The sequence below is a fragment of the Blennius ocellaris genome (assembly GCF_963422515.1).
Source record: "Blennius ocellaris genome assembly, chromosome: 23".
NCBI classification, from domain to species: Eukaryota; Metazoa; Chordata; class Actinopteri; order Blenniiformes; family Blenniidae; genus Blennius; species Blennius ocellaris.
The window spans coordinates 14,976,124-14,990,168 of NC_137672.1; the positions used below are offsets into that span (position 1 = coordinate 14,976,124).

The 14,045-nt window shown below is 41.5% G+C and overlaps 1 protein-coding gene across 1 annotated transcript in view; it reads right to left on the reverse strand.

Annotated features, from left to right (window-relative positions):
* The window catches only part of hspa12b (heat shock protein 12B), a 15,100-nt gene extending 9,523 nt beyond the window's left edge, over positions 1 to 5,577 (reverse strand). The window contains exons 1-7 of the mRNA XM_080519068.1: positions 5,453 to 5,577; positions 4,026 to 4,089; positions 3,391 to 3,473; positions 1,567 to 1,691; positions 1,293 to 1,479; positions 1,051 to 1,155; positions 677 to 793 (exon numbers count right to left, since the gene is read on the reverse strand). Coding sequence (XP_080375194.1) covers positions 677 to 793; positions 1,051 to 1,155; positions 1,293 to 1,479; positions 1,567 to 1,691; positions 3,391 to 3,473; positions 4,026 to 4,071 — 663 coding nt within the window. The 5' untranslated portion in view covers positions 4,072 to 4,089; positions 5,453 to 5,577. The remainder of the gene's footprint in view (positions 1 to 676; positions 794 to 1,050; positions 1,156 to 1,292; positions 1,480 to 1,566; positions 1,692 to 3,390; positions 3,474 to 4,025; positions 4,090 to 5,452) is intronic.
* Between the last annotated feature and the right edge of the window lie 8,468 nt (positions 5,578 to 14,045).

Here is a 14,045-nt window from a genome sequence, read left to right on the forward strand (position 1 = left end):
AAGGGACCCAACAGATGTGCTCCGCTCTGCACCAAGTGTGAGTCTTTCAGGGACCGTTTTGAAGCCTTAATGTTACTTATATATCTTGAGCTGCAGGCATCCTGATCGAACACTTCAAAAAAGCAATGACTTACAGAACTTTTTTTTTCTTTTTTTAAACCCTCCACATGTTGGAAAGAGAAGTAGATACAACATCCAAGATGTGAACCGCTGTTGTTTGGTGCCTTTATGGATGTAGCAGCAAAGACATTTGGTTTAGTCTTTCAGTGTCAGTCCTGCCGATGTTACCTGTAATGACCCATGCGTTTAGCTTGTTTAGCTGCAAATACGTCCAATGTTCAGTGGATAGAATACAGCCTGCGTGTGGATAGATAAGCAATGTTAAGGAAGCAGTGCACAATATCTCAGTGGTTACTAAGCCGGAGCAAATTCAAGGCATGCATGCTAAGTTCACTGGAGGTTCTAAATGGACCATGTGTATGAAGTTTGCATATTTGATTGTGTGTCTCTCTCTGTTGTAGCCCTTTCATGCATTGTTGATTTTTCTCTCAATGGGATACAGACAGATGGCAGGAGTCGAAGCAGATTTTTTTCATGTACTTTAAAACAATGTGTCAGAAAAAAGAAAAAAAAGCATAAATCTGCTTGGTTGGATATGAGAAGAACATGTACCCACCAGATATGCAGCTTCTCTCATGAACTGCTTCGCAGGTTGCCTCCACACAGCGGGGACAGTGATCACCCATCTGATCTCGTCTCCCTCCAGCACTGATGACGACTGGTCCTTCACCTCCTTAAAAAGAAAACGTCAGAAAGAAACAAGTGTAACGTGTCAGGTTTATCTCCCCTCGTCTCGATTGCAGTCTGATCGATTTCATAACGAATTGCCTGAAAATGCTAAATAAAGGGCAAAAACCTGACTAATGAACTTTCCAGAGAACTGGGAAGGGAGGGGTGCACCTACACACCATCCATAACTCATGCACTCTGCATACTGCCAGCCCTTCGTGGCAGGGTAGACTGTAATTTCTGCAATGGACGATGTCTTACCTTTAGAGCATGCTCCCTGAAGAAGTGGAGAGCGTGAGCAAACACCTCGATGGCTCTGACCCTCCGACCGTTGACGGCCTCCAACTCGGTCTCCATCGTGAGGTCCTGGAACAATCACAACTGCTGAAGGCCTTCTTTCACTTTCTACCATCGACATAACATCAGTTATTGTTATAAATAGATTTTGTTTTGAATTCAGATACTTCCTGAAAAAAAACAAAAACAATCTTCTTCTCTCTTACACTCGTGCTGTGGATCTTCATTTTAAATTTGTCAAAGTAGAGCCAGTGCCGGGCCTCCTCGGGATCCAAGTCGTGGTAGAAGTCTCGCGCTGCAAATCCGAAACTGTGGAAACGCAACTCGGGAGTCAGCAGCAGGCAGGTCGGGCTCTTCTGATTGGCCACGCCGGGGTCGCCACCCTCCCAGCGCCTGCATAGATGGGAGAGTTGAAAACTGGAATTAAGGCAAGAAAAAAGAATGTGTGCGATGGACGAGAGCACCGTAACGGACTCTTACTTCATCATGTGTATAGCTTCCGAGTCCTGTGTGAAGCTGAAAGCGTAGCCGCTGGAAGTCGTTCCAAAGTCTATCGCAACAACTACAGAGAATGGACAGGACATTTTGGGTCTGACCTCCACCCTCTGGAGAGAGAGAGAGAGAGAGAGAGAATGTGGTTTGACACTCAGTACCTTCAAACATCAACATCGTGTGTGTTTACATTTGTCAGCCTCGGCACTGATCTGAACCGAAGTGTAGATCCCGCCAGCTGAATTGTGGCAAAAACCAAACAAGCGAACTGAGTTCAGTTGAAAAGCAGAGCTCGGTTTGTTTTTCGAACCACTCTGATGCAGCGGCATTGAAGTCTGATTGAAGCGCTTCATCAAAAAGCTCTCAGCAGACCACAAACCGGAGGTGGATTGGTTTCAATGAGCATTCTGGCCGCAGAGTTGAATTAATGTGCACTGCGGAGGAATTCCTCTTCCTGTTTTGACGCCTTTACACGTTTTATAAGCTCGAGGAACGAATGTGTATCTAATATTTAGAATCTTGATTTGAAGGTGCCCATTTCAGTATTTTAGAATACATGACCCACCCTAACTAATGCAAATTAAACAGTTGCTACTAATCTTTCATATAAGCCTGCATTCAGAAAATAGATGAAAAGTAAACAATCTGTAGGAAGTATATTTCTTTCTTTCTTTTTTGGATCACAAATGGTGTTCACTTTAACATTCCATTTATAGAGTTAAAATATGGGTGAACTTGAAAATTGTGTTTTATTTGCATGTTTTGGAGGCATTAACAATGCTATTGTAGGCACACAATATACTGCTCAAATCAGCGGAAATTTCCACTTTGAATGACACTCAATCAGTAATGTTGCATCAAAGTTGCACAGGTTGCGCAATATGTTGTCTTGCGCGTGTGACAATGAATGTCCAATCTACTGGAATGAAATGAAGAATTTCATTTTGACAAAAAAATATGACTTTTTTAAGAAAAAAAAGGTTATATTATTTTTTTCATATTCAAAATTCATGTGATATGTTTGTGACTCACATGAGGAGAATGTCTCAAGATATTCAGAAGGCCTTTTCACAAATGCCCTTTGCAATTTGCTGCCGCCCCGTGAGACGGAGGCTAAACCAAACAGCCGTCTTTCCAAACCCTCTGGCCTGGTGGGAGACCTACCACCTTGTACGTTTGTCTTTCAACAACACATCTGATTTGAATGAAGGGGTTGTCATCAAGCTCCGCGGCAGACTGATAACAACCCAGTTATCAGAATCAGGTGTACAGAAGAGGATAAACGTTCCTTGTTGCATTCGCAGGCATGTCTAGCTCAAACCGCCGAAGGCACATCTGTCGACATAAGAGAAAACCCTCTTGCTCTGAGAAAACTGCAGAGCAAGAGGTTCCAGTAAAACGAGGCTGGTTGTGATTCAACCCACTGCCTCTAACATTTCTGCAATAGCAGGCTTCTCAGAGTGGAAACAAATAGAATTAGCAGGTTGGCATTAAAAAAAAAAAAAAACAACAAAAAATGAGATGTTATTTTCATGGTTTTCCTCATCCACTCCTTTTACCCTCTTCTGCTCTTTTAGCTTTGCAAAGAGCCAAGACGTTCATGCCTCTCCACCACACTGGAGCTTTTTACTGGCCACTTGATTTCCTCTTCACTTTAAAACACGACTTTGAATGTTATTATAAGCCGCTAATAACAGTTAGGGTGCAGATGTGGCTTCGCAGGTCTCATTTGGGAGTTCTATATCGAGAATAATGAGTAGAAAGAGGAAAGGGGTGTGGAGGAGTGTGTGTGGCGAGAGACTGCCTGCATACCGGCGAGGGCGACGGCGTCAGCGGCGTGATGCTGCATTCATTCCTACTTGTGGCAGGAGACGATGGAGTGGATGCATTTTCACCTGGACGAGAGATCAGAAGAGAGTAAAGTCACAATATATTATTATTATGTAATGAATGGATTGATGTCGGGGAAAGATTAGGAGGAAACAAGCTGAATCAGTCTGTTCGCAGCGATATGTAGTCATGGGAAAACTCTCTTATCATAAGGGAAGAGGCAATGTGGGGCTGCCGTTGGCTGATAACTACTGTACATACAAAACACCTTATTTTTTCGCCGTGGAGAATGGGTCAGCGTGGAAACACACGAGAACCAAAGCTCGCTGGACGTCAGGCTGGTTGATTGAGAAGAAGTGGAATGACTGGAATGTCGTTATGATCTAAAGTGAGTGATATTCCCATGTGGGAGAGGAACATGGAAAGGTCAACATGAACAAGAAGTGAGTCATTTTGACCCGATTGCTATGAAAAGTCTGTGTGTGTGTGTGTGTGTGTGTGTGTGTGTGTGTGTGTGTGTGTGTGTGTGTGTGTGTGTGTGTGTGTGTGTGTGTGTGTGTGTGTGTGTGTGTGTGTGTGTGTGTGTGTGTGTGTGTGTGTGTGCACATGTGCTTCACCTGGTATCTGCAGGCTGTGGTTGTCTGGCTGCACCATGTCAGCCATCTTTACTGGAGCCAGGGTCTGCAGAGAATGACACAACCAACATGATGCACATAAGGTGATTAAATGAAAAGAAAAAAAAAAGCACCTACTCTTATCATATGTTTAGTGCTGAAAATATATTTATTTTAAAAAGTCCAGAGTAGAAAAAAAAAGTGCACTTTTTCAAGTCAAGAAGTGAAGTCATGATGTGATATACGATGAAATTGCTTATATAGTAATACAGCAGCAGTTAAAAATATATAAATCCATGCATAAAAAAAAACGTTTGCACAGTCTTTTGTTGTATTACACAAAGGTAATAATAGTGAAAGATGTGACAACAGTGATGTGTGAAAGGATGAGTGACATTTGTTTTTGCAAGCCTATGCAGCTTGTTCACCACCAAGCTGCATAGAAATCAGCAGGTTCTGCAACCAGCTGATGCTTTTAGTGAAGAGAGTGGTTTCCAGAGTGTGACATGCATTGCTTTATATTTGTGGCTCATGCCATGAGGAAAATTTGAACGATTACCACTTAGACTTTCTTAAACTACATAGAGGGGAGCTGACGAGCCTCTCAGCCTTCCTGATAACTTGTCGCAGGAGATTTTTGGCATTTATATATATACACATATATATATATATTGTGTGTGTGTGTGTGTGTGTGTGTGTGTGTGTGTGTGTGTATTGATTGCAGCACTGTGTTCAGACTGTGAACTGAGCCAGGAGTAAACTAAACAGATGAGTGAAATGAGACAAAGATGTGTTTGTTTAAATTTTTCTCAAGAGCGTGTGTGTGTGTGTGTGTGTGTGTGTGTGTGTGTGTGTGTGTGTGTGTATCTGTGATGGAGAATAGAGAGAACAAGAGTCAGTTCGACATTGTCTCATTGCATACATGCATGCAACATCTGCATACATTTATTCCAGCATGTGAATTAGACTTTCAAATAATACGAGCTTGCATGCGCGCGTGCGTGTGTGTTTGCACCTTCAGCTAACTGTCCCAGAACTTGACCTTGCTGTTTGATGTCAAAACCAGGTGAGCACCAAAGTACACATCTCTCTTTAGCTACACATTAATATGTTTTCTTCAATCGTGGCTTTAAGCTCAGTGTGACGATTTAATGTCAAGAGATCAGCAGAACAAGAACTTAAAGGAAGGCTTTGCCGCAAACCCCACTTTTGTGCATTGTTTACACAGGACATATCTGCCACGTTGAAGTTAACTGGGAAATCGTGGACACTTTGCAGTATGAGTGCTTATTCAGAGAATAGCAAATAGTAGAATAGCAAATTCAATGCAAACAAGTCCCAGTCACAAACCTGCTGACAAAAGCTTCTGTGCTTCTGCGTGAAGATCAAACCCTGAGGTTTGGTGTCATTAACCTGTAAGTTGAACTCACTTTGCTTTACGTGCAGGTATCTCCACAGTGTCCTTGCGGTTTTAGCCTCGTCTGTCTGCAGCGCCGATCTCTTTCGGCTTGGCGTAAACCCGGTAACCCCTCGAAGGAGAGGAGATGGAGAGAAGAGCAACAGGAGAAAACTGTGATCCAAGAAGGATGCTTTCCTTGAAACACCCTCTCGTCCCCCGTCACCCCCCCCCCCCCCCCGCCCCCTCCCTCCACTTGTTAAAAATGTGAGTCTTCCCGGCTGACTTGCAGGCAGAGTTTCCAGAGCTGGAATCAGAAAGAGAAAATCTCTGCCGAAGAGGAAAAATCCTTTTGGAGTGGAGCTCTGAGTTGGATTTACTGAGCTGTGCCTCTGCAGCAGTTTGCAGCGTCTCTCCCGTCTGCACAGGAATGCCAGTGGAAAGTAGTGACACACACACACACATGCACACAAACACACACACACATATAGCAGTTGTACAAGTGGGAGGGCTGTGACAGCACACAGGAGAGGGGGGGGCGGGGGGGGCTTCTGGGGGATTTACCTCCCATGTAAACTGCAGCGTACGTGTTGGAGAGTGAGGGTGGAGTCATCTGGAGCAGGCGGTGGATCTCGGTTAAGTCATCTTGACCTCTCATCCCCTCCCACTCCTCCACATCGCTCCCTGCTCCGTTTAATTAGCTCTTCCTGTCCTCTCTGTTTAGTTTCTCGTGTAGATTATTGGGTTGTTGTTTTTTTTCGGGGGGGGATCCATGTTCTTTCACTCTTCACAATCTAATAACCCTTTCTCACAAAAGCAGGAAACAGCAAGGTGTAAAAAAGAAGAAAAAGAAAAAAGAAGAGCCACTTTATAGTGTGTGTGTGTATGTGTGTGTGTGCACCTCTGGATGTGTCCTTTCACAGAGTCGAAGAGAAAAATGATTCAGTCCTTATTTCTTGATCTACTTTGAAAAATGTCCTTGTTACTGAGGATAAACTTTGCAACAAGACAAAAACAATATGATTCAATCTATATTCAAGTCATTACTATGAACGTAAAGTGTTATACTTAATATTACACAAGTGTTTTTTTAATATTTCATTCTGTTGTACATTTACTCCCATGTTGAGAAAAACGTGAATACGTAAGACCCCAGTGTAAGAGCCAATTGATTTTGTATTTGGGTTTAATTATGTGGTTCTCAGTATTATGCTAAGTTCTTCAGCAGCGGGAAACTATTACGAAGGCTTCAAGAGTAAAAACAGCAATTAAGTCTATTTAAGATGTTTTTATCATGCTAGATTGTTTTTGTTTTTATGAATGATCTAGAATAAATGGCCTTTGGATCGAGCAAACACAACCGCGTCTGCATTGTTTGTGAGTATCAGAGGTGGGTTAATCAACTTCTGTTTGCTTCCATTTCCTTTCATGAGGCTAACCTTCATGAACAACTTCATATTTACAGCACCGGCAAAGGAGCGGACTGGATTTCGTTGTCCAACTTTTGTTTTGTTACGCAGTGTGCGTGCATAGATCTTGAGGTTCACTGCTTCGCTGCAGGGATCTGATTTCTTCCCTCTTGGGCTGTGATTGAAAGCATACATTAACCCCCAGCGCTCGCGGACACACACACACACACACACACACACACACACACACACACACACACACACACACACACACACACACACACACACACACACACACACACACACACACACACACACGCACACACACACACACACACACACGCGCACACACCAGCCCCACTCCCAATGGGCAGAGGAAGTTGGACCTCTTGAGTATGTGAAAGAAAATGCCCCAGGTATACACACACACACACACACACACACACACACACACACACACACACACACACACACACACACACACACACACACACACACACACACACACACACATACACTCAGTCTCCTTGTCCTGTCAGATTTCCAAATCAAATTAGGTTGGGTGTGTGTGTGCATGCATGTGCGTGTGTGTGTGTGTGTCTGGAAGCCATTACCTGCATGCCCCCCTCCCTTGCTGCCCAAAAACCAAGAGGCCCCATGGATCCTGCCATCACCTCTTTCTTTCGCCTGCCGTTCTCTTTATTGCTTCTTTTATTGTTCTGATACTTCATCTCTTCTCCGTGTTACAGACCTAACTTTCTTCTTCTTCTTTCTCTTTAATTAGATTTAATTGATCCCTTGTCCCTGATGAGCACTTGTCGTCGAGGGGCAGTAATTTGGGGGTGTTTTCACAATCCGCTTCGACCTAATCAGCACTAAACTTGATTGGAACCAACGACGCATGAAACATTCATGCTCCACCTTCATCCTTCATCGGCTTCACCCTCCTCCTCCTTGGAGGTCCAGACGCAGGAAACTCCGCGCAGGAAGTGATGGAGTCAGGTGACAGGAAGGAACCCCTGTGTAGCATTCCTCTCATGAATTTTCACGTTATCTCTCGGACCCTGGAAGTCCTCGAGCGACGGAAACACACCCATAAAACACACACACACACAGATGCTCTCACAAACACTCACAGTTTTCCGTACGGCTCCTCTAAATAGCCCACAATCTTGGCTGCGTTATAAATGAGAACCTGTTACATCCCAAGATACCCTTCCACTGCTCAGTGCTGCTGATAATACAGGATTGTGCAGTTTCTTTTGTCGTGAAGTAGCAATAGTTCATCCTACTTTGTTGTTGTTGTATAAATAAATAAATACATTTTTCTGCATGAACTGTGAGTAGCCAACTTTGATGAACATCAAAGCAGAGGGGAATCCGTTTGGTCGCACTTCTAAAGCTCAGTATCTAACATGCTTTTGTGCTCCACTGAGCAAAGTGAACTGACTGACGATGGTACGATGAGTCATCAGAGTATTGGCTGCAGTTTTCCTATATTTTTTGGTGTATAAAGTGAATACCTTTCATAGAGCTACCAACAATGAAAACAGACCACAGCAGTCACATGGTTCCATGGTTTCCAATCTGGTTCTGCACAAGTGTCCCGATTGAGATTTCATTGGCTCATTAGTTGTTGTTTTTATTACCTATGAAAAAAATTATATGCGTATAATAAAACGTGACCAATATTTCATGTAAGATAACTATCTGATGATAACACACTGAGGGTGGGATCCTTTAATTTTCTTTCAAAAAACTAACTGAGCCTTGATATGGCGATAAATTAACATCGTAAAAAATCTGACAACTTTCCTCAAGACAACTTTAAGGAAAAGTGCTAACTAAACATAAAGCCCTGAGTCTCTATAAATATTGAGGAGCAATGGTGTGAAACACACAGGGGAGCCTTCAGAGGGGGAGCAAAGAAGAACTATTGGCATGCGCTGTGTAACTGCTGTTTTCTTTTAGTTTGAGTGGTCTCTGGAACAAATGTGCAGCAGGAGTATATTTCCATGTTCACAATCCTTGTTAAAAGTGAGCATACTGTACTTCTGCTGCCGGTTTGAGTGTTAACAGCACTTCTGTGGTGAGTGACTGCCAACAGGACCTCAGACTAGGAGCACCTGTGTGTGCACCATTACTGAGATTGTTCAGAAGATGATAGAGGCTTGTCTGTCCCTCCTGGCTGCATGTGGTTACAACTTATACCCCCACTCACAAATGCACACTTATACCGTATAAGTGTGCATTTGTGAGCGTGTGCCATAACGTGCCACTTCCTCTCCCATTCATGTGCACGCCATGCACGCTCCCATTATGAATGGGTGTGTGTTGCATTGAACAAACTTACCAGTGCTGCCTGGGGTGGAGGCCAGGAGCTACAGGAAAGCCTGGGGATTGAAGACACACACACACACCCACACCCACACCCACACCCACACACATACACACACACACACACACACACACACACACACACACACACACACACACACACACACACACACACACACACACACACACACACACTCTCACACACACACACACACACACACACACACACACACACACACACACACACACACACACACACACACACACACACTGAACGTGATATTAAACATGGCCGCCCTCTGTTAGAACGTCGAGGCTATTGTGTAATGAAAAAAGAGGGGGAGCAAAGCACAGGAAGGGTACTTTTGATTTATGATTCAATTGCGGAGACGAAGGGGGAAATTTATAGCAGAAGGGACTGAGTGGGGGTGGGGGGGGGGTTGAGTAGCAGCAGTAAAGAGAGCAGGGGAAAGAACTTGAATACCATATTTTGTATGTAAGTAAATAGTGTGCGTGCATGTGTGGATAGTTATATTACCCCAAATCCCCATGACAATATAACATGTGCTTGGAGACTGTGTCTAGATTTCTTCAAAAATATCTTATTAAACAATAGTAAGTGAACATTCCTCTGGTTTATACCAGCCACAAAAAAAAAGCTTTCTTCATCTGCATGTGCTTTTTAATGATGAAGAAGAACAGATTCAACTTCTTAAAAAACTAAAAATGAATAAATTAAACTGGCACAGGCTCCAAACTGTCCATAAGTAAAACCACAAAAACAGTTGCGGTCTCTTCATGAATCACTCACCCATCCATTTGGTTAAAAATGGTCTTGATGGATGATCGGATTTTTCAGGCATCTCAGTTCATCATATGGAATAAAATATAATGAGAAGTAAGTGAATTCTTTGTTTTATTTATGGGCCTTTCACTGATATGGTCAACAACAGTCTTGGAAAACACATAGCATTTATTTTATAAGAATCTGTTAAAAAAAATTTGTTTTACAGCTTTAAAATGTTCAAATGCATCATATAAAAATAAGGAATGAAGAAAAAGCCTGTCTTCTTTATCAAATGGCTAATCTAACTTATTTCACTGTGCACTGTAAACGTGTCAGCTCGTCCTTTAAATCTCCGAACTGTTTGGAAATCCCCCTTTAAACTTTGCAAAACATTTGCCAAGTTATGGTCTTTGTTTTAATATAGCTTGCATGTACGTGTCTGTAATAGCAAGGACATAAACAGTTTGTGTGTTTCTTCCTGCGTTACACAAGGACACGTATCATAGATATGGTGTGCAGAAATGTGCTGCAACACACACACACACACACACACACTGATGCTTTCATTTGGGGGAACATCTGGTGTTTTTGGACATTGATTTAAAATCCCCATCTCCTTCTCAATTTGTATGCATGTCCATGAATCCAGCTGAGACAGTGAGAAACTAGTGTAAGCAGCAGGAAATCTGCGGGTCTTTATGATAAGGTTGACTTTATTTTAGAACAGCAAGAAGTGGTGACATGTCTGCTGTCGCTGAGTATTCAAACATTTGATTTGGTTATCGCAGGCAAAAAAAAGAAAGTTATGAGAAATGAGACAAGACGGAGTGCAATCATGTCTTTTTTTTTTGGGGGGGGGGGGGGGGGGGGTAGAATTAACAAATAGAGGTGGGCCAGTTTGTGAAATGCAGTATTTCTAATATAGCCCGCTGTACCGGCTTGAGGCACTGCAGAGGAAATGTATTTCTTGTATTGTAATCTGCATTGCAACAGAATTACCAATTTAGTATCTCAGGCTGTGGCTAAACCACACAGCCTCACTGCACTGTGGGAGAGAGTCGCCCTCCACTGTCATTAGAGAGTACTGCACCCCCCCTTACTGCCAGACGGCTGAAACGTAAACAATCCTGTCAGTGAGGTATTAGCAGTTCCACTAGGTGAAGGGAAGCCAATGCTCTTGAAACTGATATTGATGCGAATATTCTTTAATGACAATATTAAAAGTAAGTTTAAGTAAGACCTTTTATAAAATCGGTGGCGTGTCTTGGCCCTAACAATAATAAAAGTTGCCCATCCCTGCCCAACACCAAGAGGAATGGGGCTGTATGGGATATTCTGAAAAAGGGTACTGCAAATAAACCTTCCAATAATGGAGAATACTTGACACTTTTTGGATTTTGTATTATTTGCTTGATTCTCCTCTTGTCTTGTAACAAGGAAGGTCGTCTAACCTGAGCGTTAAATTGGATTATAGGCAGACTATGTGCTATAGAGGCTTCCTGCACTATAATTGATTGATAGTCTGGAGGTACTGTAACCCATATTCTTTTGTTCTATGCATATATGATTATCTGTGTTTGTGGATTTTTGTGCGCCTCTTTCTTTCTTTGTCTCCAACTTCAGCAGATGAGCACTTGAAGAATTATCAGTGTAATTTGCTTTTTTCTTTGATGACGCGTTTCTTTCTTTATTGATTTCACAAACAGCCTTGTTAAAGGCTGGTTGCTGGTAGTTTTAGGAGTAGCAAGAGGAAAGTTTAATATTCACAAAGACAAAGACTTTGGTGTGATCTGGATTCTTTTTTTTTTTAAATTGGCTTTCTCACTAGAGTGCGATAAAATTGGTATGTGTGATGTTGGTTTTTGTGTGTTAGGAAATTTGGGAACTGTTTCCTATTGCACTGTGCATAAGAGTAATTATAAAGAATGAATACAGGAAAGGGGATACATTTTTTTTCTTGAAAATCTGTGCAGGAATTTAAATGTACATATCATATTTTTCTCTTATCCGTAACCTCCTTTCTTCAAAGGGACAGTCCCTCTTCAAATGTAATATAAACATTGAAATTCAAATTGATATGCCGTTGTTGCATTCTGATCACCAAAAATATTCTCAGCTCTTCAAATCTGAATGAGGAAACAGGTAAAGGCCGGGTTCGTTGACCAAAAATAGACCAAATAGTCAGTGAGGCTATAAAAGGCTTGGAGGCAAATGTGATGACTGCTGAGAGGAATCAGAATGGATAAAACAGTTGGTCCAGATGGTAGCAGAGTAGCGCAGCCTGGCACACCACCGTTTGAATCGGTTATATTGCAAAATTACTGGGAATAGTTTCTTTGTGTGTCACGTTGAAATACGCAGAGAAACCCACATTTCCTGTTTAATGGAATTGAACCTCACAGCAATTTTAGGTGAACGCCACTTTTTGATGTGAAGCCTTTTACTTCGCCACGGAGTGCAAGCAATGAAAGCCGTGAAAGGCAAGAGTGGCCACACATAGACACTGAGAAGAAATACTCTGATTGCATCACAAAGTGCACAGGAGTCAGATCTGTGTCTTCTTTTCATCGTTTGCACTAATCTTGCCATCATCCTTCTGTCGGCAGCAGGATGTTTCCCCTTTAAACTACTATGATGCTTGACTACTTTTTGCACAAACGTAATGTTCCTTTTTAGCTAAACTAATTTCTGCCTCTCATGAATTTATGACCCAATTCGATCAATTCGAATAATTTCTGTTATTCGGTACTCTTTTTAATAGTATTGTCCATTGCACTCTCTTCTGTCTAAACACTTTCAACACGGTACAATGTGTCTCCCTTGCATGGTGATAAAAACTATTTCACCAAGAGAACGGATAAAACATACGCTTTAAAATCATACTAAACCTCTCGCACGTTAAAAGTGAAACCTCACAATCACCACAGGTTGTGAAATTTGGTTGACATTATGATTTCCTGTATTTTCAAAACCAAAAGATTGTTGTCAGTGCTGCAAGCAAACAATTACATTGGTCGTATAGATCTCAATAACTGACATAACAGTAAATTTTTTTATGGCCTTGCATTTCATCATTCAATTTAGTACATACATTTTTACAGTTGTGAATGTGATAATTTGAAAATAGTGCAAAATCTTGTTGACAAATGTGTTCTAAGTTCATGTTTTGTCTTGGTAATAATGGGTAAACCTCAGGGAATAAAAGCTCTCAAAAGACAAATATCGATCTTGATAAAACACTTAAAATAGGTTCAAATGACATTAAACATGATATGTTTCAAATAAATGTCACTTTTATTTTGTTGATCTCATTAGTGTGGTTATATTGTGAAAAATGTAGTTTCTGAGACCACCTGCAGCAAAATAGCATACTGCCGTCGATCTGTGTTAACTTTGAGAAGATTTGAAACACATTTTATTGCACTTTTAGAGGTTCAGAGGTAAAAACGGAGTATCATCTCAGCCAGATTTACTGTTTTATGTTACTAATTAAGTGAGCAGTACCTACATCTTCAGTGTTTAATTTGTATGTTTGAATGTTATCAAAGAAAATCTTATTTGTATTATATTAAAATTTTTGTATTGCAATTCCAGTTCAGTGTATTAATTGGAATTATTACCATTCTTACCTTGTGTGATTATTTCATAATTTTTTCAGGGGTGCAAGATGAAGCATTGTCCATCCTTACATCCATCCATTCATCTGATAATCTCAGCCGACTAAGAGCAGTGATGTCAAACACATTTTACTTCAGGGGCTACATATAGCCAGAGTTCAAGAACAGTCGGGCCGGCCGGTGAAACACTGCCATAATAATCTTTAAATTTTAACTTTTGAGTTTTTTTTTTTATTATTGTGGGGCAGAATATACATGATGTTTTTACTAAAACAAAACAATCACTGCAAGAAGATACTACAGCCTCAACATAAATCAAATTTTAATGAAACATTCTGGTGCAAAATTACCCACCCAAATTGCATGCTTTTTCCAAAAACACCCTGATAACATGGGGAGAAGGTGTCAGTTTTGTGTTACATCTGCAAGAATTGTGTTAAAAAGTGTTTTCTTTTTTTTTAAACAATTTCCTCGGTG